General features: G+C 42.6%; 1 protein-coding gene across 1 annotated transcript; it reads left to right on the forward strand.

The window, feature by feature from the left end:
• Nucleotides 1-14,667: 14,667 nt before the first annotated feature.
• On the forward strand, nt 14,668-26,765 carry LOC119364909 (anaphase-promoting complex subunit 7-like). The gene is made up of 18 exons (XM_037630483.1): nt 14,668-14,942; nt 15,235-15,303; nt 15,453-15,503; nt 15,651-15,788; nt 15,891-15,953; nt 16,151-16,266; nt 16,700-16,784; nt 17,348-17,407; nt 18,696-18,741; nt 19,024-19,097; nt 19,358-19,408; nt 19,482-19,682; nt 19,766-19,810; nt 20,046-20,139; nt 20,212-20,357; nt 20,461-20,690; nt 26,164-26,224; nt 26,331-26,765. Exons 1-18 carry the CDS (start codon nt 14,874-14,876, stop codon nt 26,415-26,417), a joined length of 1,686 nt encoding a protein of 561 aa, XP_037486380.1. The 5' UTR covers nt 14,668-14,873; the 3' UTR covers nt 26,418-26,765.
• The last annotated feature ends 449 nt before the right edge of the window (nt 26,766-27,214 follow it).

The following is a 27,214-nucleotide window of genomic DNA, read 5'->3' on the forward strand; positions in this document are numbered from 1 at the left end:
CTTATTTTTATTTGTAGAGTTGTGTTGTGATATCTTCCCGTGAGTCCCTGATCTTGATTGTACACGTTTGCGTGTATGATTAGTGTACGATTGAATCGGGGGCGTCACAAGTTGGTATCAGAGCCGACTACCTATAGGAATCCCCCTTCCACACTCCTTGGCCGAAGTCGAGTCTAGACATTGCAAAACTTTTTACTAACATGGCTGTGTCTCTTACAGGCCCACGTCGCCATTGGGTGGTACTAGGATCTTTTACTCCTTGTCTATACTCTGGGACTCTCATCTCTCTTATAATCGGGTTAAATAAATTTTGCTAACTTTAACATTAGGATCTCATGATCACTTCCAACCAGAGAGCCCCTTATTACCGATGATCGTTTGCTGCACCAGAAGATTCCAGAGGCACTCTGCGATGTTCTTATGAGACTTAGTGCCATCGCTTTTGCAACTCCCTTCCACCGTCAACCCCTATAGATAACTACATGCACTTGCCATTCTTACCTTAGTCCCCAGTTGCTCTTGTTATTACAAGATACCCTGAAATACTCATTGTTGTTCCAAGAATCCTTGTGCCTACTACCTTGTAGTTCCTTGTCACCTAAATACACCTACAAATTAATCCTCACACACACCGAGGATTTGTTTCTCCCCAGTTGTTCATGTGTTTCATCAAAGTCTTCGAAATACTATTTGATCTTCCGAAAATCCTCAGCAGCTTATTACTCTTGAAATTCTTGCTTGCTTGCATTATGGTTAATCCCATAAGTTTAGTAATCTTATTGGCATCCTTTGCCACTATCATTTTGAGCCCATTGATACAATATGTTGCGAATGCACGCAATCCTCAATCAGATCCTAGAATTCATCCTTCTGGCTCAGACTTCATTTTAAACATGAGTTGGATCTCGACCAATCAAATTGCCATCGATTGTACCCCTAAGGCTATTCTACTTATCCATCCCTAATCAGAGCATTGCTTCTGATCCCTAGTCTTGGAATTCATAATTCCTTTGCATCTGAGCTTTGAGTTAGTCAGTTGTTTCTATAATTTGATCTCATTGCATTCTTTCTTCCTCTAGTTGGGTACTGATACTCACATCAGATCCCTTATGGACCACCAGATCCTTTGTTGGATTTTGTCTGACATTGTCCTTCATATTCATTAAACTTGTGAGCCTTTCATCGGATACATAATGCCTTTGGTAAATTGTATCCCCTGCTTTTGTCAACCATGCTCTGCTCCTGAGCTTGAGTTATTCGCTCCTAAAGATTGTGGTATATGTTCTAAGAATCCCGGATGGGTTGAACCTATGCCTTAATCTGTGTGAACCCGAAAGTTTTCACGGGTCATGCTCCTCTGGTAATTTGATACATCTCCAACGTATCTACTTTTCCAAACACTTTTAACCTTGTTTTGGACTCTAACTTGTATGATTTGAATGGAACTAACCCGGACTGACGCTGTTTTCAGCAGAATTGCCATGATGTTGTTTTATGTGCAGAAAACAAAAGTTCTCGGAATGACCTAAAACTCCACGGAATATCTTACAATAAATAATAAAAAAATCTTCACCAAAGATGAAGACCAGGGGGCCCACACCCTTCTCACGAGGGTGGGGGCGCCCCCTAGGGCGCGCCCCCTACCTCGTGGGCCCCCTGGAGACCTCCCGACTCCAACTCCAACTCTATATAACTGCTTTCGGGGAGAGAAAAAATAGAGGAGAAGAAATCATCGCGTTTTACGATACGGAGCCACCGCCAAGCCCTAAAACCTCTCGGGAGGGCTGATCTGGAGTCCGTTCTGGGCTCCAAAGAGGGGGATTCGTCGCCGTCGTCATCATCAACCATCCTCCATCACCAATTTCATGATGCTCACCGCCGTGCGTGAGTAATTCCATCGTAGGCTTGCTGGGCGGTGATGGGTTGGATGAGATTTATCATGTAATCGAGTTAGTTTTGTTAGGGTTTGATCCCTAGTATTCACTATGTTCTGAGATTGATGTTGCTATGACTTTGCTATGCTTAATGCTTGTCACTAGGGCCCGAGTGCCATGATTTCAGATCTGAACCTATTATGTTTTCACCAATATATGAGAGTTCTTGATCCTATCTTGCAAGTCTATAGTCACATGTTATGTGTTATGATCCGTTAACCCCGAAGTGATAATAATCGGGATACTTACCGGTGATGGTCGTGGTTTGAGGAGTTCATGTATTCACTATGTGCTAATGCTTTGTTCTGGTTCTCTATTAAAAGGAGGCCTTAATATCCCTTAGTTTCCATTAGGACCCCGCTGCCGTGGGAGGGTAGGACAAAAGATGTCATGCAAGTTCTTTTCCATAAGCATGTATGACTATATTCGGAATACATGCCTACATTACATTGACGAATTGGAGCTAGTTCTGTGTCACCCTATGTCATGATTGTTACATCATGAACCGCATCTGGCATAATTATCCATCATTGATCCAATGCCTACGAGCTTTCCATATACTGGTTTACGCTTATTTACTTTCCTATTGCTATTGTTACAATCACTACAAAATACCAAAAACATTACTTTGCTTTCGTTACCGTTACCATCACTATCATATTACTTTGCTACTAAACACTTTGCTGCAGATACTAAGTTTGCAGGTGTGGTTGAATTGACAACTCAGCTGCTAATACTTGAGAGTATTCTTTGGCTCCCCTTGTGTCGAATCAATAAATTTGGGTTGAATACTCTACCCTCAAAAGTTGTTGCAATCCCCTATACTTGTGGGTTATCAAGACTAATTTCTGGCGCCGTTGCTGGGGAGCATAGCTCTATTCTTTGAGTCTCTTGGGATTTATATCTGCTGGACACTATGAAGAATTTGAAAGACGCTAAGACAACAATTTATCCCTCAACTACGAGGGGAGGTAAGGAACTGCCATCTAGCTCTGCACTTGATTTACCTTCTGTTATGAGTAAGCTTGCGACACCTAAACCTACTTCTGCTATTCATTCTGATATGTCGCATGTTATTGATGATGCTACTTCTGCTATACATGATACTTATGATGAAACTGCCTCTATGCCTGATAATACTATGCCACTTAGTGATTTTCTCGAGGAACGACTTGCTAGGGCTAGAGAGATTGAAAATATTGAATCTGATTATGAAGATGAAAGTGATGATGAAGAATCACTTGTTATTCCTGAGGGTTATTTATTTGATCAAGATGCTTCTTTGGCTATTTTAGCTTGCAAAGATAGATATGAACTCAAAAGGTTATTAGCTAAATGGAATAAGCAATCTCTAAATGCTAGGATGAGACCTGACCCTGCTTTTGCTACTTCACCTATCTGTGTTGCTGATAAGGATTGTGAATTCTCTGTTGATCTTAATATAATTACTTTGGTTGAATCTGATCCTTTTCATGGTTATGAATCTGAAACTGTTGTGGCACACCTTACTAAATTAAATGATATAGCTACCCTGTTCACTAATGATGAGAGATCTCGCTACTTTTATATCCTTAAAATATTTCCGTTCTCATTAAAGGGCGATGCTAAGATATGGTTTAATTCTCTTGATCCTGGTTGTGTGCGTAGTCCCCGGGATATGATCTATTACTTCTCTGCTAAATATTTCCCTGCTCATAAGAAACAAGCTGCTTTAAAGGAAATATACAACTTTGTGCAAATTAAAGAAGAGAGTCTCCCACAAGCTTGGGGGAGGCTTCTCAAGTTACTTAATGCTTTGCCTGATCATCCTCTTAAGAAAAATGAAATACTTGATATCTTTTATAATGGACTAACCGATGCTTCCAGAGATTACCTGGATAGTTGTGTTGGTTCTCTTTTCAGGGAAAGAACACCGGATGAAGCTGAAATCTTATTGAATAATATGTTGACAAATGGAAATAATTGGGCACCTCCTGAGCCAGCTCCTGAGCCAGCTCCTGCTCCAATTAATGATCCTATTCCTAACCAACTCCAAAGAAGAGGGGTATTCTATTTCTCAGTCCTGAAGATATGCAAGAGGCAAAGAAATCTATGAAAGAAAAATGTATTAAAGCTGAAGATGTTAAGAATTTACCTCCTATTGAAGAAATACATGGTCTTAATTTACCGCCTATTGAAGAAACATATGATCTTAATCCTTTATTTATTGAAGAACCTCCAGAGCCTGATAACCCGACACAGGTAGTAAAGGTAAATTCTCTCTATAGATATGATAAAGCTGAAATCCCTCCTACTAAAATTGCTAGTCAATGCTTGGATGAGTTTGATAATTTTATGTTTAAGCAAGAAGACTTATTTTGGTAGACAATTAAAACAAGATGCTGATATGATTAAATACTTGGGTGATTATATGGCTAATATTAGAGGTGAACTTAAACTTGTTAGCAAACATGCTTCTATGGTTACCACTCAAGTAGAACAAGTACTTAAAGCTCAAAAGGAATTGCTCAATGAGATGAATAGTAAGAAAAATAATTATGTTGTTAAAGTGGCTACTAGAACTGGTAGAATGACTTAGGAACCTTTGTATCCTGAAGGCCACCCTAAGAGAATTGATCAAGATTCTCAGAGAAATAAAATTGATGCACCTAGTTCTTCTAAAAGGAAGAAAAAGAAAAATGATAGAACTGTGCAAACTTCTAGTGAACCTATTGCTGAACCACCTGATAATCCAAATGATATCTCTATTTCTGATGCTGAAACACAATCTGGTAATGAACATGAACCTAATGAAAATGTTAATGATGATGTTCATAATGATGCTCAACCTAGTAATGATAATGATGTAGAAATTGAACCTGTTGTTTATCTTGATAACCCACAATCAAAGAATCAACGTTATGATAAGAAAGACTTTGTTGCTAGGAAACATGGTAAAGAAAGAGAACCTTGGGTTCAGAAACCCATGCATTTTCCTCCCAGACCATCCAAGAAAAAGGATGATGAGGATTTTGAGCGCTTTGCTGAAATGATTAGACATATCTTTTTACGTATGCGATTAACTGATATGCTTAAAACAAATCATTATGCGAAGTACATGAAAGATATTATTACAAATAAAAGAAAGATACCGGAGGCTAAAATTTCCACCATGCTTGCTAATTATACTTTTAAGGGTGGAATACCAAAGAAACTTGGAGATCCAGGAGTACCTACTATACCATGCTCCATTAAAAGAAACTATGTTAAAACTGCTTTATGTGATCTTGGAGCCGGTGTTAGTGTTATGCCTCTCTCTTTATATCATAGACTTGACTTGAATAAGTTGACACCTACTGAAATATCTTTGCAAATGGCTGATAAATCAACTGCTATACATGTCGGTATTTGTGAGGATGTGCCTGTTGTGGTTGCAAACGTTACTTTAACGGACTTTGTTATTCTTGATATTCCCGAGGACAATAGTATGTCTATTAATCTTGGAAGACCTTTTCTTAATACTGCAGGGGCTGTTATTGATTGCACTAAAGGCAATGTCACTTTTCATGTTAATGGTAATGAGCATACGGTACACATTCCGAGGAAACAACCTCAAGTTCATAGTATCAATTCTATCGGAAAAATTCCATCGATTATATTTGGAGGTTTTGAATTTCCTCTTCCTACTGTCAAGAAGAAATATGATATACTTATTATTGGGGATGTGCATATCCCCGTTGAGGTAACCTAGTGTTATTCGAAATTTCTCCGGTTTCATGTTAATCGGAATGAGTTTGTTAACAAGACTTGATCAACCTTGTTAGTGGATTCCTTTTGACGAGCATGAGATGGATGAAACTAGAAGCACAACCTTCTGTACCCTCTCTATACTTTCTGTTATTTAGTTGAAATAAAGTAAAAATAAATAATTTTCTGTTTGTTATCTGATTATCTGTGCAATATAAAAATACCTCGAAAATAAAAGTTCTCCAAATGCCCTGAAAATTAAATATGATTTTTTTCTAGAATATTTGAGGATTTATGGAACAAAGAACACACCAGGGGGGCCAACCACCTTGCCACGAGGGTGGAGGGCGCGCCCACCCCCCTAGGGCGCGCCCCCCTGCCTCGTGGGCCCACGGTGGCCCTCCTCCACTTATTCTTTCAGCCACACACTTCATCTTCCTCCCCGAAACACGAAAAACCATCTCAAACCCGAGTCCAAGCTTGTTTTGCTGCCATTTTTGATCTCCTTGCTCAAAGCACCTCTCTCAAAACTGCTTGGGGAGATTGTTCCTTGGTATGTGACTCCTCCATTGGTCCAATTAGTTTTTGTTCTAGTGCTTTATTCATTGCAATTTTTTTCTGCTTAGGTGACCCTGTTCTTGAGCTTGCATGTCAAATTTATATGGTCAAAAGTAGTTTTGATGCATGATATAGGCTCTAGGCACTTGTAGGAGTAGTTGCTATCAATATTATTGAGTTTGGTTTACTTTTATTTTGAAGTTACTAAAGATTTTCAGAATTTTTCAGAGGAAGAAAAATGCTTAGGAAAATGTTCCAAGGTGGTTCCTCAAGGAAGCAAGGGCCCAGGCTTGCAATGCGTGATGCTAACGAAGAGCCACCAAGAGACGCTCCAGTGCATCCTTTTGAGTGGCCTTCCGAAAATTTTATGGATCGAGCGGGAATTAAAGAAGAATTTAATGCATATTTGCGTAATGCCGGTCTTGAGGACTTTAAGGCAGACAAATGCCCCCAGTATCATGATCTCACAAGCTCTTTTGTGAGGAGGTTTGAGTATTCATCTTCGCGTAATTCTCCTTCAGTCATGTTTGATCTTTATAACAAATCTTATACCATGGACTTAGAGGATTTCACTTTTGCTTGCAAACTTCCACAATGGGGTAGTGTTAGGGATCCCCCTAAATCTGAATTCAGAAACTTTCTTGCTAGTATAACTGTAGGGGAATCTAGAGATATAACGCAAGCTACCATAGGGAGCATTCACTTTCCTGCTATACATTATTTTTCTCTCTTCATAGGTAGGTGCATACATGCTAAGGATGAAGCATGTCACATGTGTGTCCCTGACCTTAGCATTCTCAGGAGTGCTGTGTCAGGAGACCAATCTTATCATATGGGAGCCATTGTAGCTCGTAGGTTGCATCATAATAGACATAATGGAGATTTCTTTGGAGGAATTTATGCAACCCGCTTAGCTAAATTTCTTGAGATAGACGTTCGTGAAGGAGGCATGGAGTTGCCTCCTGCTTATTTAGATTTTGATTCTATGGTTTCCCACCATTTTGTCGAGAGGAACGAATCACCTCTCCAGTACCGACTAATCTTTGACAGGCGTCGTGCTGTCCATATTACTCTCCCCGCTCCTGCTTTCTTTGATTATCAGGCAAGAGGAGGATATACTATTACCAGAGAGGAGGCAGATGAGTACGAGAGGAGAGCAGAGGTCGCTCGTCGCCACACTGCAGCTCAGGAGGCGATAGCTACTGCATCACAGTACGACCCCAACAACTATTATTATGGATATCAGTCAGGCCGGCCGTGGCCATAGACCAACTTAGTCCAAAAGCCTAAGCTTGGGGGAGTACGTATTTCTCACTGGTATTACATTTATGTTCACACACACTCATTGCTAGATGCCGGTGCTCATACTTTTTCACTGTATCATCCATGCTAGTTTATTTTCCTTTTATGTTTTCTTCTTGTGTGTTTAATAAACCTTAAGAAAAACCAAAAAAATTAGTTTTAGCTTTCAATTAATTTAATTTCCATGCTTGTAGTAGTAATTAAAAAGAAAACCCAAAAATATTTCTTGTTCTTCTTTTGCTTGTTGGGAGCTTTCCCGTGTAAATAGTTTTATTTCTTTTCTTTCTTTGGGGGTCAGTAGGAGAAGACCATGATTAAATTATTGAAATGGCTCTTATATGCTTTATTGTTGATTTAACCAAGAGCCCATATTGCCTTGTCTTCTCCTATTTATTGAATGCTCGCAGATTCCAGCTTAGTCCAATGCACGTTCACTCTTATTATTATTCACATCGTTCAGTCGTGCAATTGAAAGGCAATTATGATGATATATGATGGGCTGACTGAGATGAGAAAAGCTGGTACGAACTCGACCTCTTTTGTTTTTGTAAATATGATAAGTTCATCGTTCTTGATTCAGCTTGTTATGAATAAACATGTTGCAATGACAATTAGAGATCATAGTTGCTTGTGCCATGCTTGATTGGCTATGAGTTATAATGGTTTACCTTGCGTGCCAACATGCTATTAAAATGGTTATGATGTGGTATGATAGGGTGGTATCCTCCTCTGAATGATTTAAGTGACTTGACTTGGCACATGTTCACGCATGTAGTTGAAACAAATCAACATAGCCTTCACGATATTTATGTTCATGGTGGATTATATCCTACTCATGCTTGCATCCAATGTTTATTAATTTTAATGCATGTACATGATTGTTGTCGCTCTCTAGTTGGTCACTTCCCAGTCTTTTGCTAGCCTTCACCTGTACTAAGCAGGAATACTGCTTGTGCACCCAATCCCTTAAACCCCAAAGTTAATCCAGATGAGTCCACTATACCTTCCTATATGCGGTATCTACCTGCCGTTCCAAGTAAATTTTTATGTGCCAAACTCTAAACCTTCAAATAAATATCATGTTTTGTATGCTCGAATAGCTCATGTATCAACTAGGGCTGTCTGTATCTTCCATGTTAGGCGGGTTATTCTCAAGAGGAGTGGACTCCGCTCCTCACTCACGAGATAAATGACTGGTCACCGGGATGCCCAGTCCCATGCTTTATGCAAACTAAATCAAAATAATTGCAAACAAAACTCCCCCTGGGACCTGATGTATGTTGGAGGCACTCGTTGTTTCGAGCAAGCCATGGATTGATGTTTGTTGGTGGAGGGGGAGTATAAACTTTACCATTCTGTTTGGGAACCGCCTATAATGTGTGTAGCATGGAAGATATCGCCATCTCTTGGTTGTTATGTTGACAATGAAAGTATACCGCTCAAATGTTATTCACCTCTATTTCAAAACCAAGCTCTGACACCTCTACAAATCCCTGATTCCCTCTGCGAAGGGCCTATCTATTTACTTTTATGTTGAGTCATCACCCTCTTATTAAAAAGCACTAGTTGGAGAGCGCAGTTGTCATTTGCATTCATTATTATTAGCTTACATTGGGTGTGACTATGACTGGATCTCTTTTACCATGAATTACAATGTCTAGTCAGTCCTTGATCTTTAAAGGTGCTCTGCATTTATGTTTTGCGGTCTCAGAAAGGGCTAGCAAGATACCATCTTGTTATATCATATTATGATTGTTTTGAGAAAGTGTTGTCATCCGAGTTTTATTATTATGGCTCGCTAGTTGATTATGCTATTGATATGAGTAAACATGAGACCTGAGAATTATTGCAAATGTGGTTAGTTATAATCTTTGCTGGAAACTTGAACGCTAGCTTGACATATTTACAACAACAAGAGCAAACAGAGTTTGTAAAAGTTTTTCTTTATTTCTTTCAGTTTGTCAACTGAATTGCTTGAGGACAAGCAAGGGTTTAAGCTTGGGGGAGTTGATACGTCTCCAACGTATCTACTTTTCCAAACACTTTTGCCCTTGTTTTGGACTCTAACTTGTATGATTTGAATGGAACTAACCCGTACTGACGTTGTTTTCAGCAGAATTGCCATGATGTTGTTTTATGTGCAGAAAACAAAAGTTCTCGGAATGACCTGAAACTCCACGGAATATCTTGCAATAAATAATAAAAAATCCTCGCCAAAGATGAAGACCATGGGGCCACACCCTTCTCACGAGGTGGGGGGCGCCCCCTACCTCATGGCCCCCCTGGAGACCTCTCGACTCCAACTCCAACTCTATATAACTGCTTTCGGGGAGAAAAAAATATAGGAGAAGAAATCATCGCGTTTTACAATACGGAGCCGCCGCCAAGCCCTAAAACCTCTCGGGAGGGCTGATCTGGAGTCCGTTCTGGGCTCTGGAGAGGGGGATTCGTCGCCGTCGTCATCATCAACCATCCTCCATCACCAATTTCATGATGCTCACCGCCGTGCGTGAGTAATTCCGTCGTAGGCTTGCTGGACGGTGATGGGTTGGATGAGATTTATCATGTAATCGAGTTAGTTTTGTTAGGGTTTGATCCCTAGTATTCACTATGTTCTGAGATTGATGTTGCTATGACTTTGCTATGCTTAATGCTTGTCACTAGGGCCCGAGTGCCATGATTTTAGATCTGAACCTATTATGTTTTCACCAATATATGAGAGTTCTTGATCCTATCTTGCAAGTCTATAGTCACCTGTTATGTGTTATGATCCGTTAACCCCGAAGTGACAATAATCGGGATACTTACCAGTGATGGCCGTAGTTTGAGGAGTTCATGTATTCACTATGTGCTAATGCTTTGTTCCGGTTCTCTATTAAAAGGAGGCCTTAATATCCCTTAGTTTCCATTAGGACCCCGCTGCCGTGGGAGGGTAGGACAAAAGATGTCATGCAAGTTCTTTTCCATAAGCACGTATGACTATATTCGGAATACATGCCTACATTACATTGACGAATTGGAGCTAGTTCTGTGTCACCCTATGTCATGATTGTTACATCATGAACCGCATCCGGCATAATTATCCATCATTGATCCAATGCCTACGAGCTTTCCATATACTGGTTTACGCTTATTTACTTTCCTGTTGCTATTGTTACAATCACTACAAAATACCAAAAGCATTACTTTGCTTTCGTTACTCTTTCGTTACCGTTACCATCACTATCATATTACTTTGCTACTAAACACTTTGCTGCAGATACTAAGTTTCCAGGTGTGGTTGAATTGACAACTCATCTACTAATACTTGAGAATATTATTTGGCCCCCCTTGTGTCGAATCAATAAATTTGGGTTGAATACTCTACCCTCGAAAGCTGTTGCGATCCCCTATACTTGTGGGTTATCATAATTCACCAGGTAGGTTTTGACACTGAAATCATTTTTATCGAGAGCAGTGAATGAAAGGTTATGCATTAAAGAAGTGGGAGTCGACCTTGAACTTTGTGTTCATGCCCATGGACCCGATGTGGAACTTATCATGGAAGCTTCTTGCAAAATATTTAATCATTTGGGTAATTCTTTCGGTGTCATTATATTGGATCCCTTGCAGCTATGGTTCCAACCATATTGTTCTTCTTTGATCCCATTCCTCGGGCAAGTTTAACTATTTGTCTTTTGCGGATCAATACCCCAGTTCAACCTTTACTTTGATCTATCGTCGAGTATTACACTCTGGTATCTCGAGAATATCATGGGACTGCATAACTTCTTATGAGTTCTTCATCAACTGTTATTTCTCAACGATTCCAATTTTCCTGGTTTCTAGGTTGTTGTCAACCGAGAACACCGAATACTGAATCGAGTCCGCACTCCGATTTGATAACTCTAAGAAATTTCATTACTTATGAGTTTAATACCCCATCACATCATTTCTAGCCTGGTCGGCTATATCATTATTATGCTAAGTTTTAACTGTGCTACCTGGTCCTTCTTCCTGGAGCACAATTTTCGATGATAAGATAACCTTACGTCGATCTTCCTCGTCACATCATTTTTCCTTGAACAATAAGCTTGATTTCGAGTTTGTGTCGTACCCTTGGTTCCAATTACCTTTTGCTTCATCATTCCTTTGACTTGATGTCATCGCCGACCGATTACATCTTCATGAAATCTCTCGACAACTGTGTCGTGATCATCATCAACATCCTAAGCTCTTCCAAGATATATATCGAATTCTTGATGGGTAATACCATCCTTGCCCCTCGATGATTTGTGTTATCATCGACCACTTTATTGCCTTCCATTCAACACAAACTTGTTCATGTTTGGTGTTATATCTTGTGTTCATTACTATCCAACAATTGTTCTTCTTTACCTTGGAATATTACCATCTTTTATGTCAAGAATGTCGTGAGAATTTCACCACCTCTTAAGAATTCTTGTTACAGGTGATACTTTCCATATCCGTTGATTCATTGGTCCCCGTGTTGTTTCTAACCGAAAAACCGACAATTGAACTATGATGCATGCTACCTCTTGAGCACTGCGTTGGTTTTCCCCGAAGAGGAAGGGATGATGCAGCAAAGTAGCGTAAGTATTTCCCTCAGTTTTTGAGAACCAAGGTATCAATCCAGTAGTAGGCTACGCGCGAGTCCCTCGCACCTGCACAAAACAAATAAATCCTCGCAACCAACGCGATATGTGAACAAAAAATTGAAATCCGGTAGATTTTATGAATATCGAAAATTTTGAACTGTTTTGTGTAACGAGAACAATTTTTTAATTTTGAGAACATTTTTTGGAAACATGAACAAAATTTAAAATTTTCAATTTTTTTTAAAAAGAGAAGAGAAGAAAAATAAATAAAAAATAAAATCCTAAACATTTTGTAAAACCACGAACTTGTTCTGTAAAAGAAAAATAAACTTGAAAAAGAAAAGGGAACAAAAAACGAAAACCTGAAACAGAAATGAAAAAAAAGAAAAAAAAGAAACAGAAAAGTGGAAAACCAATAAGAGAAAAAACCCGGTTCATGGAACCTTCTAGAGGGTTCACAAAACCGGAGTGGTGCAGTTCATGAGCTATCTACGTAAATGGGCCGGCCCAAAGCATTGCTCGGTCGCTAGCTCCTGTGCGAAGCGCCGGCAGTTTGCCCCAATGAGCGGCCAACAGTATTTTCCCTCACACGTACCGCGTTACAAGGCTTTCTTTGCATCGAATCAATGAACTGTTGGGTCATCTTTTATGGACCGGAAGCCACATTACATAATTTATTTCATAATAACATGCATGCATCTTTTTTTTAAATAGTCCCACCTTGCTTTCTTATATCAATTTTCACCAATTCATAAGTGCTGGCAAGTCCCCTGAAACATCAACAAGCAGCCTACACAAGAGGGATACACACGAGAATTCATTGGCACAGGGATTAAATAAAAATATAGAGGGTTAGTAAAGGTGAGACGTGCATGGACTACACCGAGGAGCGGTTGAAGGTGGCGGTGAAGGCAAGAGCAGGCAGGCAAAAGGGAAGGAGGAGAGCAGCAGGGCGACGCGAGGGATCTCCGCTCCTCACCGCGGAAGGCGGCGGTGGCGCATCCGGGGTCGAGCTCCAGGCCAGGTGGTCGGTGCGCGAGGAGCTCTTCTCCTGACGCGATGCGTGCGCGTGTGAGTGGCGGCGCCGAGGGAATCGAGAGGAAGAGAGATGAGTGGGAATCAGGGTGGGCTGCGGTTGGGCCGGCCTGGCGGGATACACACGAGAATTCATTGGCACAGGGATTAAATAAAAATATAGAGGGTTAGTAAAGGTGAGACGTGCATGGACTACACCGAGGAGCGGTTGAAGGTGGCGGTGAAGGCAAGAGCAGGCAGGCAAAAGGGAAGGAGGAGAGCAACAGGGCGACGCGAGGGATCTCCGCTCCTCACCGCGGAAGGCGGCGGTGGCGCATCCGGGGTCGAGCTCCAGGCCAGGTGGTCGGTGCGCGAGGAGCTCTTCTCCTGACGCGATGCGTGCGCGTGTGAGTGGCGGCGCCGAGGGAATCGAGAGGAAGAGAGATGAGTGGGAATCAGGGTGGGCTGCGGTTGGGCCGGCCTGGCGGGCTACTCTCGTCTTCTCTTATTCTCTTTTCTTTCTATTTATTAAATATAATCAGAGAGAGCAAAAAGGAGAAAGGGTTAGGAATGGGTTTTTGGCAAGGGGCTATTTATTCCAGAGTCACACAAATGTGCTTGATCCAGAAAAAATAGAAATGAGCATAATTGAAAGGTTTAATGTCAAACTCATTTGAATTTAATTAAATGAGTTTGAACTAGAAGTTGGATTTCCCATAATTGATGAAAAATTCTATGTTGATTGCACTTTGCACAATCTGAATATTGTTAGATGTATAGGTGAAGCCTCTAGGTTGCCATGTTTACATGTATGAGCGGTCGACATGGCCAATGTTCAACCCGTAGCAACGCACGGGCCTTTTTGCTAGTAAAATATAAAAATATATCTTGTGATGTATCTAATGAAAGTATTTGGCATTCTAGATGTATATTTTTTTTACATAAAACTTGGTCAAAGTTAGTAAAGTTTTACTTCTTAAAATATTTACACGCACTACATTATGAAACAAAGAAAGTAATAGCTATGGATCATTTTTGCAAAAAGAAAATGACCCACCTATATAATTCAACGGTAAAAAGGGAAAAAGAGTTGGCATATGAGGTTAGGAGAGCTAGGGCTAGGGCCAATCACACGTGGCGGGGGCTCCTTTAAAGGAGAACCGTCCAAGATCATCTTGTAAGAGGCGGGTTACGGCTGGGAGTGTTCCCCGCAGCCGACATATTATTAAGCTCTAGCTCTCTCTAGAGGAGATAAGAGAAGGGAAAGATCGGTCTCTGAAATCAGAGAACGCGATAATTTCCTGATGGATCGTGCGTGTGCGCCCCCGACAGCCCCAAACCACAGATGCCAACTCTAGCCCTCCAAAGCTGGAGTCACAGGCGCGCACCACCACGCCCGGCCGACGCATACGACGAGCGGCACGTATATATGCCGGTGATGTCGGTGCTCGGTTAGCGGTCTGGTACTATTCGAGCGAAACGACTCGCGTTAGATTTTCTCCAAACGGAAAATATTGCCCGCCACTCGCCTGAAAATTCGAAGCGGGCCCAACTGGGCCGCACAAGCCCGGGCAGTGCCCATTCCGAACCTCCTTCTACTCTCGTTTCTTCGGTGTACTGAGCAGTGAGGAAAGGCAGTGACGCTTCTCCAATCAAACCGAGCAGCGAAATCCCAATTCAAAATTTCCTCGGCAAACCCTCGCGGACAGCGCGCCGCGCCGGATCGGACAGCCTGCCGGAGATGGAGGCGGCGCGGGACTCGATGGCGGCCCTCCTCGACGCCGGCATCTTCGACTCCGCCCAGACCCTCGTACGTAACCCCTGCGCCTTCCCCCCATTCCGAATCTCTAGGGTTTTGCCCCGGATCAACTGCTCCGCTGCATGTGGCGCGCGTGCGCGGGCTGCTCGTTGGTGGCTAGGTAGTTGACCTAGGGAGCGAGGTGGCTTGGCGGTCTATGAATTGAAGAAGAATGCCGCGTTCCAAAAGGGGGCCTTAGCCGAGTTGCGAAAGCAAAAAGGGGGCCATAACACTGTTTCTCGTTAGATTTTCCTTCTGAACAGAGGTTTTTCAGGTGGTAATAATAATTCTTCATGACTTGCAGGGATGCTTTCTTGTGTCTTCTGGTGGTGCAAGTAATGAGGCCAGCATATCCATGAAGGCGGAAAGCTTGGTAAGTTGCCCTGTTTAGCTCGGTAGGGGAAGCTGATGCTAGCTCGGTCCTACTCTTACACAATGTTGCGCTGCCGAATGCCCATTTCTATTGCCTAGATAGCGCATTTTTCACATCTCGTGCCTGAAATGTTGCGTGCTGTACTGCAGGTCCTGCACGGTGATGCGTTGTATGGGGAGAAAGAATTTCGGAGGGCACTGGTAATATTGCCGAGAAACCATGATTTATTAGAAATTTAGAATGCTATGAGGAGCTTTATTGTGTCGGAAAGCTGAGCATACATGTGACAGTTTGCTGCTTACTGTTGAAATTTAAGTTTCTTATTTTCCGCTTTTTGATCATTATAGAATGCCTACAAGCAAGCTATGCAATGTAGCAAAAGTATCCCCAGACAAGCAACAAGTACTGCCAGAATCTCAGTTTCCACTACCGGCCGGTCACCTTCTCCAAATTCTTCAAATGTTATGCCATTCAATGAAAATGAGGTGTGAACAGCTCAGTAGACCATTCTGGTGTTTCTTGGATTGGTATTTTATTCTATACAACCCTAGCAAATAACTCAGTGCAATTTTGCTCTACTGTTGTAGGTGAAGTCTAAAATAGCTATTTGCCATTCTGCTTTACATGAGTATCGTGAAGCACTCCAAGAGGTTCGGGCTTTTCTTTCTTTGTGAGTCTGTGTTAATGTTTGCTAAATTTAGCAAACATTTTTTATGCTCATATAAGTGTTGGTCGATATTTGAAATACGAAACCTTTAAATATAAGTAGGATGGTCTGGATCTAGATGTGGTTTGTTCTTTTGGCAATGGCAAATGATGCAGAGTTTGATCTACATGTTTTCTGCAGATGGAAGGGATTCCTTCTAAAATGAGAAATCTAAAAATGAATCTGATGTTAGGCAAGCTTTATCGAATATCCAGAAATAATCGTGCGGCTGCCATATGTTATAAAGAGTGTTTGAGGTACAACATACCAAATGATTTGTTTTCTACGATCCTGAATTCTGCAACTTAATAGTCCCTCTGATGCATAATATAAGCTGCTTTAGAGGTTCTGTCAGTTAAATATTTTTTTGGCTTGACCATCATTATACAAAATATTACCAAAATGTTCAATATAGTATTGATATTACTAGATTTCTCATGATATTTGTATAACATGTAATTACTGAATTACATCTGTTGTAACGACATATTTTTTAATCATTTATGGTCAAAGTGTTACTTTGATGACTGTGTCATTGTCCTAAAGTAATTATATTATGAATCAGAGGGAGTAGGTAATAGGCATAAATTGATAGTGACATTTCCTGTTCTATCGCATTGCCTCATATGGTTACTCCTTCATGATGTAATTTGACAAGTTGTTTTCGACATCTTTATGCTTTTCTTCTAGGCAATGCCCTTATGTATTTGAGGCTATTGCAGCTTTGGCTGAAATGGGGCTTTCTTCAAAGGAGTTCTCTTTACTATTTGCACAAGTAAGTGTCCATTTCTTTTGCTTAAGATCTCAAAAGGAAGCATGGTCTCTCTAGATGAATAGTTTAATTTTAGTGAGAACAGATAAATATCCGTTATGCTAGTTTTCTGTATGCTGAATTGCTGATTGATTGTCAAATTTCCTAAATACGAAGTCTTCTTCTCTAATCATGTTTTATTGTTCAATGTGTTGATCTAAACAGTACCACCTTGATAAATTTCCCACATCTTCTGTTTTACGTGTGGAGTATGCAGTAAGTTGTATTCTATTTATGGGTTGCTCAAGGATATCTCTGAATTGCGTATACTTCCACTATTTACCTTCGCATAGTTGAACATAGTTACAGAACCATCATTGCACCAAAATTTACCCCCTTTTGGTGCATATATCTTCTGTACATATAAGTTATTAACAGTTGATGTGTATAAATCTTTGAGCTGTGAGCACTGCATATACAAACTATGCAGAAATAAGGAACATCCAATTGCCCAGTGTAAAATTTATTTTCGAATCATTATTTGCTGAAATTTAGAAATCTGGAATGATTATTATATTCGTCTGTAGGCACCAAATAGAGGAGGCAAGCCACCAGGTGATTTTTTGGATGCACAACGTTGGTGGAATGTAAGTGAAATGTGCTGCACTCCTGTTGCATATAGGCAGGCTGCTGATGTTTCCATGGGATTTCATACATATTTGAAACATTACCATTTGAGGCATGTCACATTGCCACCAATAGTAATGAAAGTAATATATTGAAATGAATTTATGTTGACAGCAGATAAGCTTGCATGGCATACAGCGTTTAATCTTGTATACCCTAAGTTACAAAATAGGTGATTGCTATCCTATGTTAGATCTCCTTGGCACATTGATGATTGAAAGCCAAAGCAGCACTACACAGTCTACATGCTAAACTTTACTAAATTGGAACACACCTTTGGCCTTCTTTCGACTCTGAAGAATTTGCCACAACTGCCACAACCATTGTTTTTAAGGCGTCCCTAAGGCGTCGCTTAGGCGACGCCTAGGCGTCAGGGCGCCCCCAGGCTACAAGGCGTCGGCCTTGCCTTACGTGCATGCCTAAGGCGTCCGCCTTAGTCCATAGGGCGTCCAAGGCGTCCGCCTAGGCGCCATTCTTCCCGCCTTAGGCAAATGAAGACGCCTTAGACAGGGCAGGGAGTTCAGGCGGGAAACAGAGCTCTGGGCGGGAAGAGAAGGGCGGGAAACAGAGTCTGGGCGCCAACAGTTACTAGCAGGGGGAGAGAGAGCCCTAACCAGTTTCAGTTTTCCCCCAACCCCACCTCTGGCGGCTGGATCTGAGCTTCTCCAGCAACTTCTCCCCCTCCTCTCCGGCTGCTTCTCCCCCTCCTCTCCAGCAGATCCGCCTCCCCCTCCTCTCCAGCAGATCCTCCTCCCCCTCCTCTCCAGGACAGCAGGCAGCAGCAAGCAACCATCACCTACCTCTCCTGCAGTTGCCTACCAAATTCTGCTCAATTCTACTACTTAGAACTCTCTAAGGCGTCGCCTTGCCTTGTGCCTTAGCGCTTAGGCAGTGAGGCGCCCCCCCAGCGCCTTGCCTCGCCTTACCGCCTTAAAAACATAGGCCACAACAATGTACACCTGCACTTCTGTTACTTTCTTTACTATCATTAATGCAAACTGATTAGGTGTGATTAAATGGGAAATGTAAGGATACCATTAATGCAAACTGATTAGGTGGAATTTTTACAATTTACCAAATGATCCACATTATTCTTTCCGCAGCTAAAGTGTATTTCTTATTGCAGTGATTGTTACTGGTTCCTCAGAAACTGTGTTTCTCTTTCAGCAAATATTTGATCATACATCTTGTTCTTGTTATGGGTTGGCTCAAATAATTAATTTACTTCAATTATTGTTTTCTTAATAGCGGTATGTAGAGGCCCAGTGTTGCATTGCTTCACATGATTATAAAGGTATTGCGATGAACTTTTTCCAGATTTCGTTTGATGATTCTAGCATAAGATGTGCTTAGTTGATTTTTATTGATTGATCAAGGAATTATTTCGTATGGCTGCAAAGGATATTGAGTACTGGTTAAATGATTCGTTGTTAATAACATATCACCATGTAGCTCCATCCTGTGTCAACCTTTCAAAACTTCAGTTTCAGTAATCTGTTGGGCATAATTTGCAGCTTTCAAAACTTCAGGTTCTTCATCATAATAAATAAGCTTACTGTTTTTTTACCTTTTCTAGGTGGCCTGGATATATACCTGGAACTAATGCAACGATTTCCCAATAATGTGCACATCTTGCTGGAAATTGCGAAGGTTTATCTCTTTCTTCAAGTTTCCCATTGCTGCGCTTCTGTATATGTTGTATATTGAAGTAGAACCATCAAGTTATTCTCTCTCATGTAATGCCTCTTTGTTATGCATGTCTTGATTTCTGTAAGTTTGATGCTCCTATGTTCCTCAGTTATGTAAAGAATTTCTGGAAGTCATAGTTCATCATCACATTTTGTTTTTTCGTGTGAATTTAATTATCTTTATTCATTGTCTATCCTGATTTTTCTGCTTCTTATTTCTAGGTTGAAGCTATCATAGGCAAGAATGAAGAAGCAATCATGAATTTTGAGAAGGTAAAGGAACAAGTATAGCCTTCGAGTTCCTTATAAGGAAATATACATCTCTAAAACGGTTGGTGCTTTGCAGGCTCGGTTAATTGATCCAAACATCATGGCATATATGGATGAGTATGCAATCCTCCTAAAATTAAAATCGGACTACACTAAGCTAAACAAACTGGTACATGATATGCTGCATATTGATCCTGCAAGACCAGAAACATGTATTGCTCTTGCAGCATTTTGGGAAAGAAAAGATGAAAGAAAAGCTTTGACATATGCTGAAAAGGTATGCACATTTTGTAGATAAGATATGTTTTGTGGAAGCGAACCTTCCATGTAATGTTCCTTACATTGTTTTACATTTTGCAGAGCCTTCGAGTTGATGATAGGCATATAACCGGCTATATTATGAAGGTAAGAAAACAGAACGTTATTGACCATACAACATAAATATGTTTTGGTACCAGTGTCCGCCTGCATTGTCATATTCTGGAAATGTTGCAATGAAGTATACAAGCATGCTTGGCGGGTTTATAACAAACCTGTTGTGATTGTTGGCTTATACTTCATAATTCGTATATGGCTAGGATCCTATCTTTGTTTTTTGTTATCCAGGTGGTGGGCTTACTATTTGCTTATGTTCTTTAAGGGCAATCTGCATCTTTCATTGAATCGACCAGATTTGGCAGTAACAGACTTCAGGGGAGCTCAAGAACTAAGGGCTGATCTTCGCTCTTATCAAGGTTGTTACACATAGATACTTCTGGTTACTTATCCAAAACCTACAGGCAGCTTAATATGGATATTATTCTCAGGTTTGGTGCGTGCTTATCTAGCACTTTCCAAATGCAAAGATGCATTATTCACTGCACGTGAAGCAATGAAGGTTATGCATCAGTCTGCAAAAGCTCTCAAGCTAGTTGGTGATGTGCATGCTATCAGTTCCAGTGGGAGAGAGAAGGTAAAGCCAAACAGTTTTTTTTTCTTATGATTTCATTCTGTATACTTTTTCCTTGTGATCGTGCCTTTTGGCAACTAATCCATGTTGTTCATTTATTTTCCAGGCAAGAAAGTTCTATGAATCTGCTATTCGTCTCGAACCAGGATTTCTCGGAGCAGCATTGGCATTGGCTGATTTGCATGTTGCTGAAGGACGGAATAAGGAGGCAGTTTTGTTACTTGAAAGATATCTAAGACAATGGGCCGATGATTCTCTACATATCAAGTTGGCTCAAGTATTTGCAGCAACAAGTCTGCTTTCTGATGCACTCTCCCACTATCAATCTGCACTAAGGTAGGTTCACTTCCTCTTGGAGCTGAAACTATGAAATAGCAACCCTAAGTTGTAGGAAGGCTTCATGCTGATTCATGTATATCCCCACCCTCTCAATCCTATCCATTTACAGTCCTGGGAATTTCTCTTCCCAGAGTTTATTGTCTTTCCCCCTCACCAATGGGTCAATTGCTCCCTCGAACAAGGCCAATTAGTACCTGGAAGGTTGTAAATGATTGAACTTGCTTATTAAATGTAGGTAAACTGAGAGATTAGTGTTGAGATGAGAGGGGGAGTACCTACAGAGAGGAGGGCAGGTGGTGTCTGGTGACTCACGAGTAGTTCCTCTCGTGTCTGGCGGCTCACACCGGGGCAGGGGGAAGAGGGGCTCCTCTTCTAGGTCAGCACCTCTCATGGGCTTGGGCCCAAGAGACAGATCTTGATGGGCTAGGGCCCATACCGGTTCAACACTCCCCCTCAAGATGGGTGGTAGATATCTATCATCCCCATCTTGTCACACGCCAAGTTACAGTCCTTTGTTCCCAGTCCCTTTGTCAAGCAATCTGCAAACTACTGCCCAGAGCTGACATGAGTAAGGCTGATGATCCCAGCATCAAGTTTCTCTTTAATGAAGAAGCGATCAATTTCCACATGCTTCGTCCTATCATGTTGAACTGGGTTATTAGCAATGGCTATAGCTGACTGATTGTCACACCACACCCTTATGGGTCCCTTCCTCAAGAGTTTCAACTCGCATAGTAGGTGCTTCACCCAGAGCATATCACACAACCCTTGAGATAATGCTCTATATTCAGCTTCTGCTGTTGATCTAGACACAACATTCTGTTTCTTGCTTCTCCATGACACCAAATTTCCTCCCACAAACACACAGTAACCTGAAGTTGATCGTCTATCATCTTGACAGCTAGCCCAATCAGAGTCACTATAGCCATCCACCTCAAGATGTCCACTCTTCGCAAACCACAACCCTTTACCCGGAGTCCCCTTCAAGTATCTCAGGATTCTGTGAACAATATCAAGATGCCCTCTCCTTGGTTCATGCATGTATCTGCTCACCACCCCCACGGCATACGTAATGTCAGGCCTGGTATGACACAAGTACAATAACCTCCCAACCAGCTTCTGATAATCTTCCTTATTCACTAGCTCACCTGATTGTGCTGTTACTTGATGATTTTGTTCAATTGGAGTAGGGGCTGCACGACATCCCATCATGCCCATGTCACTCAAAAGATCCAAGGTGTATTTTCGTTGGCACAAAGATATTCCCTTCTCTGTCCGGGCCACTTCTATGCCAAGGAAGTACTTTAGATTTCCTAAGTCTTTTACCTCAAACTCCTTGCTCAGACACCCCTTCACTCTCTTTATTTCCTCCTCATCATCTCCAGTGATGATGATATCATCAACATACACTGCAACAATGGTGATCTTCTTATTAGTGTGTCTATAAAACACCGTGTGGTCACCATTACATTGGCCATACCCCATATTCCAAACAGCTCGTCTGAACCTATCAAACCATGCCCTCGGCGATTGCTTCAGACCATACAAGGATTTCTTCAGCCTGCATACCTTCCCCGTAGTCTGTTCTGTGCCAAAACCTGGCGGTATCTCCATGTATACCTCTTCTTTCAAGTCACCATGTAAGAAGGCATTCTTGACATCTAACTGGTGCAATTTCCACCCAAAGTTTGCAGCACACGAGACCAATACCCGTACCGTGTTCATCTTTGCAACTGGAGCAAATGTCTCATCATAGTCAATTCCATAAGTTTGACTATATCCTCTGGCAACCAATCTAGCCTTATACCGTTCCACCTCGCCCTCAGGATTCTGCTTCACAGTAAAAATCCACTTACAACTCACTGCTTTCTTTCCTGCCGGCAATGTGGTTAGCACCCATGTCTTGTTTTTTTTCAATGCTTCTAACTCCTCTATCATCGATTCACGCCACTTCGGATCTTGCTTTGCGGCCTTCCAATCCCTAGGGATAGACACAGTTTGCAGAGAGGCAACAAACGCCTTATATGAAGGTGACAAAGCCTTGTAAGACACAAAATTGCCAATATCAAGGTCATCACAAGCATCATCCTTTGGCAGAGCCTTCCTTGCCACCTCATCCTTCCTTGCCGCTTCACGTGTAGGTTTTCGCAACGCAATGGGCAGCTCCACTGTGTCAGATGAGCTTGCCTCACTGCCTTGCTGCTCCCCCTGCACTCTTGCCTCACTGCCTTGCTGCTCCCCCTGCACTCTTGCCTTCCTGCCTTGCTGCTCCCCCTGAACTCTTGCCTCCCTGCCTTGCTGCTCCCCCTGCACTTGTGGTTGCCGCCGAGAGTACACCAGGGTATTCGTCTGCCATCGATCCCGAACAGGAACCTGGAGAGCACCAATCTTAAGTGTATCGACAGTTGGCTCGACATGAGCCCGCACATCATCATCAGTGATGGTACTAACCGGAATTGTACCCACTATTGGTTGAACCTGAGCCTGCACATCATTATCAGTGTTAATGTCCACAGGATCACCGTGAGTATGAGACACATCCTTCTCCCCCTCTTGACCATCATGCACAGGGTGTAGGTGGTCAAGCTCTGCAAACAACAGACTGAGATCAGTCGGCTCACCATAGAATGGCTCAGACTCCCTGAATGTAACGTCCATACTTACAAACCTGCGTTTTTCAGAGGGACACCAACATTTATACCCCTGCTGACTAGACGAGTATCCCAGAAAGACACACTTCACTGCCCGAGGATCAAGCTTGCCAACAGATGGTCGGTGATCACGAACAAAGCAGGTACTGCCAAACAACTTTGGGGGAACAACAAACTTATTATCTCCAATGATCAACTCAGACGGAGATTTCATGCCAAGTATCCTCGAAGGTGTTCGGTTGATCAAGTATGTGGCTGTCATAACTGCATCATCCCACAAGAACTTAGGCACATTCATGGTAAACATCAACGACCGAGCGACCTTAAGAACATGACGATTCTTCTGTTCGGCCACTCCATTCTGAGGGGGGGTGTCCGGACATGAAGTTTGATGAAGAATCCCATGGTCAGCCATGAAAGCCCCAAAAATGTTGTTCACATACTCCGTTCCATTGTCCGTCCTGAGCACCTTGACCTGTACCTGAAACTGGTTCTTTACAAGAGCATGGAAGTTCTGAAAACAGCTAAACACCTCATCCTTGTGACGCATCAAGTAAATCCAAGTCATGCGAGAATAGCAGTCAATAAAGGTAGCAAAATACTTCTTCCCATTCATTGACACCACTGGGCTAGTCCATACATCCGAATGAATAAGCATAAAAGGAGATATGCTCCTGAGCCCCTTACTCACATATGAGGCCCGTGTGTGTTTTGCATATTCACAAGCATCACATGTCAGCTTGCCTTTGCCTATTCCACACATAACATCCGGAAATATTCTACTCATCTTATCAAAAGATACATGCCCCATCCTACAATGATGGATCATCGCCTGCTTCTCCTTATCCTCCATGGTCGCAGCACACACCAAGTCCGGCTGCACCTCCTGGTCCATGTACCAGAGCCCCCTACGCCTGGTGCCTGTCTCAACCGTCTGGCTCGTCTGTCGCACCTGAATCAAGCAACCGAACTTGTCAAGGATCACACGACAGTCCATTTGATCAATGAGTGCACTGAAAGAGACCAAATTGACAGGAAAGGCTGGCACATGTAAAACTGATGATAGGGAAATGGTCGGAGTACACTTTACTGTACCAACCCCTATGACTGGTTGTTTTGTGCCATCAGCCGTTTGTATAGTGCCCGTGTGAGAGGGAGGATGCTTAGTGTAAGATTCGAACACACATGAGTTACTAGCAACATGCTTAGATGCTCCAGAGTCAAGAACCCACTCTGGAGCACTCTCATTAGTAGCAAGAGATGCTCTTTCCGGATTACCTTCATCAGTGGAGGCCCAGTGAGCAAAGTCTCCATAGACAACATCATCTACATCTTTGCCTTTGGACGTCCCAGTGTCTCCTGCAACGGCCATGTGAGCCCTCTGACCCCCTGAGTGTCCTGAGTAGCCACCTCTACCTCTAGAAGCTTGGCTCCATGAGGTCTCTGAGTATCCACCTCTGCCTCTAGCACTTCTACCTCTGCCTGCTCCCCCTCTGTTATATCCCCTGCCTCTGCCACGAGTTGGACATTCTCTCTTCCAGTGACCTACCTCCCCACAGATATGACATTTGGTGGGATCTCCCCACTCCATGCGCTCAGTGACTGCAAATGTCGAAGCTGGCACAACCTTCATGTCTGCATGCTCAAGGGATAAGCGCACCTCCTCTTGAGTCATCGCTGCAATAGCCTCAGGAATGGTAGGCAGACTAGGTTGGTGCAACAGGGAAGCCTTCCTGCCATCAAAGCAACCTTTGAGGCCAGCCAAAAATTTCAGCACATGCCTGCGTGCCATCCACTTATGCCCTGACTCGATTGAAGCCGCATCATAGAGTTCCAAGGGATCACAGTTATCCTGGTCAGCCCACAGAGCCTGCAGTTCTGCCACGTATGTCATCACTGACATGCCATCATCTTGACGCAGCAACCTAATCTTGTCCTCAATCTGAGCAATGAGCATGACATTGCCCTTGCCAGAGTATTGAGTGGACAGAATCTTCCATATCTCAGCAGGTGAGGATAGCCCCTCCACAGAGCGTCCAATGGAGGGCACCACGGAGTTCAACAACCACACCATAAGTACAGAGTGGATGACCTTCCACCTCTTGCCCTCTGCACTACTCTTGTCCCTTGGTTCTACAACGGTGCCCAACAAATATCCATCAAGCTCCTTCTGCTCCACAGCCCACAAAGCCCTTCTGGACCAGCTCAAATAATTTGTTGCCCCCTCTAGCTTCATGTCCAGGGGCGACATTTCAAGCTTTTGAGCCACTCCCTGTCGAGGAACGATGGCCCCAGAGTTGGACTCCGCGAGGATCTTAGCGAGCTTCTCCAAAGCCTCGGCAAGACCAGTTGGTTCAGCCATTGTTTGGCGGGATAAGCAGCAACAGCAAAACTCAGCAACACCTCTTCTTCTCTTTCCAACCAGCAGCAGCTCAGCTTCAGCAACACCTCTTCTTCTCTTTCCAAACATATCTGTGACGAGTAATTTGGAACGGAGGGAACTAAAATACATCTAGATACATCTGTACCCGCGACAAGTAATTCGGAACGGAGGGAGTACTACTTTACAAACACACATATGTTAGTTATCACTTTGAGTTCCCATTAGCTGTTTGCTAGTGCATCTTAACCGATCTAGAGATAGAAACGTCACTCCTTGTAGGTTGCAGTGAAGCTCTATCAGGTGTCAACTGAATTTTGGGAGGCAACCGGCCTATATTTGTTCCGAAAACCTCTGTTAACACTTCTCGACATGTCTATTGTTTTACCTTTTGTAGCCTTGTGTACTAGTTCATGGAAAAAACAACTCCCTTTTGCAGGATAAACCCGCACAATGAAGCAGCCAAGAAAGGATTGGAGCGCTTGGAGAAGCAAATGAAGGTGGGATCTCCTAACATTCAGTGGCTCCTGTCATGTTTGGGTTTCCCTCTTAGACTTGCTCCACGGTAAGATAAGAAACGTTGACTGCTCCGATTCCCCTGTGCAGGGAGTAGACCCGGATGCGCCTGAAGATGAGGACGAGAACGAAGCTGACGACGTCGATGGTGACCAGGATGACGCCGAGCTGCTTTAGGAACTGTGGACTCAAAATGGCGTCACATATCAGTATACTGGAGGTACCATGAATGCCGAAGCTGTCACTGACCGAAGGGGGCTTGCTGTGCGGGGTGGGGGTTGGTGGTACTTGCTAAGGTGGCTGGCGTAACTACTTTGTGCCGATGGTTTGATTGCACGAGTGGGAATGTTGTGCCACTGCCCACGGGGTTACTCTCATGTAACTGTGTAGGATAGGAGGTGGCCTGTTGTTACGGAAGGAAACCCCGTGAGTGCTTTGTTAACACTGGGTTCCAAAAAGTAAATCATTTGAATGATCACTTAGAGTTGTTCTGTTTCAAATTAGCGTTTTTCACTAACAGGTATCTTACTCCGACCCTGTTTCATAGCTTTGGACATGGATTTTACAGCTCGATTAAACATGTCGTCCCACCTTTCTTCCATGCCTTCCACAACCAGAACTTAGATGTCGAACGTTGAACCCTTATTATCCTGCTTCCCAAAGACTCGGACGCTATATCCGCAAATGACTTTACAACAATCTCGCTTCAGAACTGTTCCTGCAAGGCTATTGCAAAAAATTTGAACGGACAAGCTAAACCACCTAATCCAAAGCTTCATCAACAGAAAGTCTATTGCGAAAAGCTTAAGCTACGCTGCTGTTCTTCTCAGTTCCTGTCACTCAAGGAAAGCTCACGCCATGGTCTTCAAGTTAGATTTCGAAAAGGCTTCTGAGTTGATCGCTTGAGAAACCTCCCAATCTATTATGCAAAACTTGCGCTCTTCAAATATCTCACTGGTTGGCCGGTAGGCCTA

The sequence above is a fragment of the Triticum dicoccoides genome, chromosome 1A, assembly GCF_002162155.2.
Source record: "Triticum dicoccoides isolate Atlit2015 ecotype Zavitan chromosome 1A, WEW_v2.0, whole genome shotgun sequence".
Taxonomy (NCBI): Eukaryota; Viridiplantae; Streptophyta; class Magnoliopsida; order Poales; family Poaceae; genus Triticum; species Triticum dicoccoides.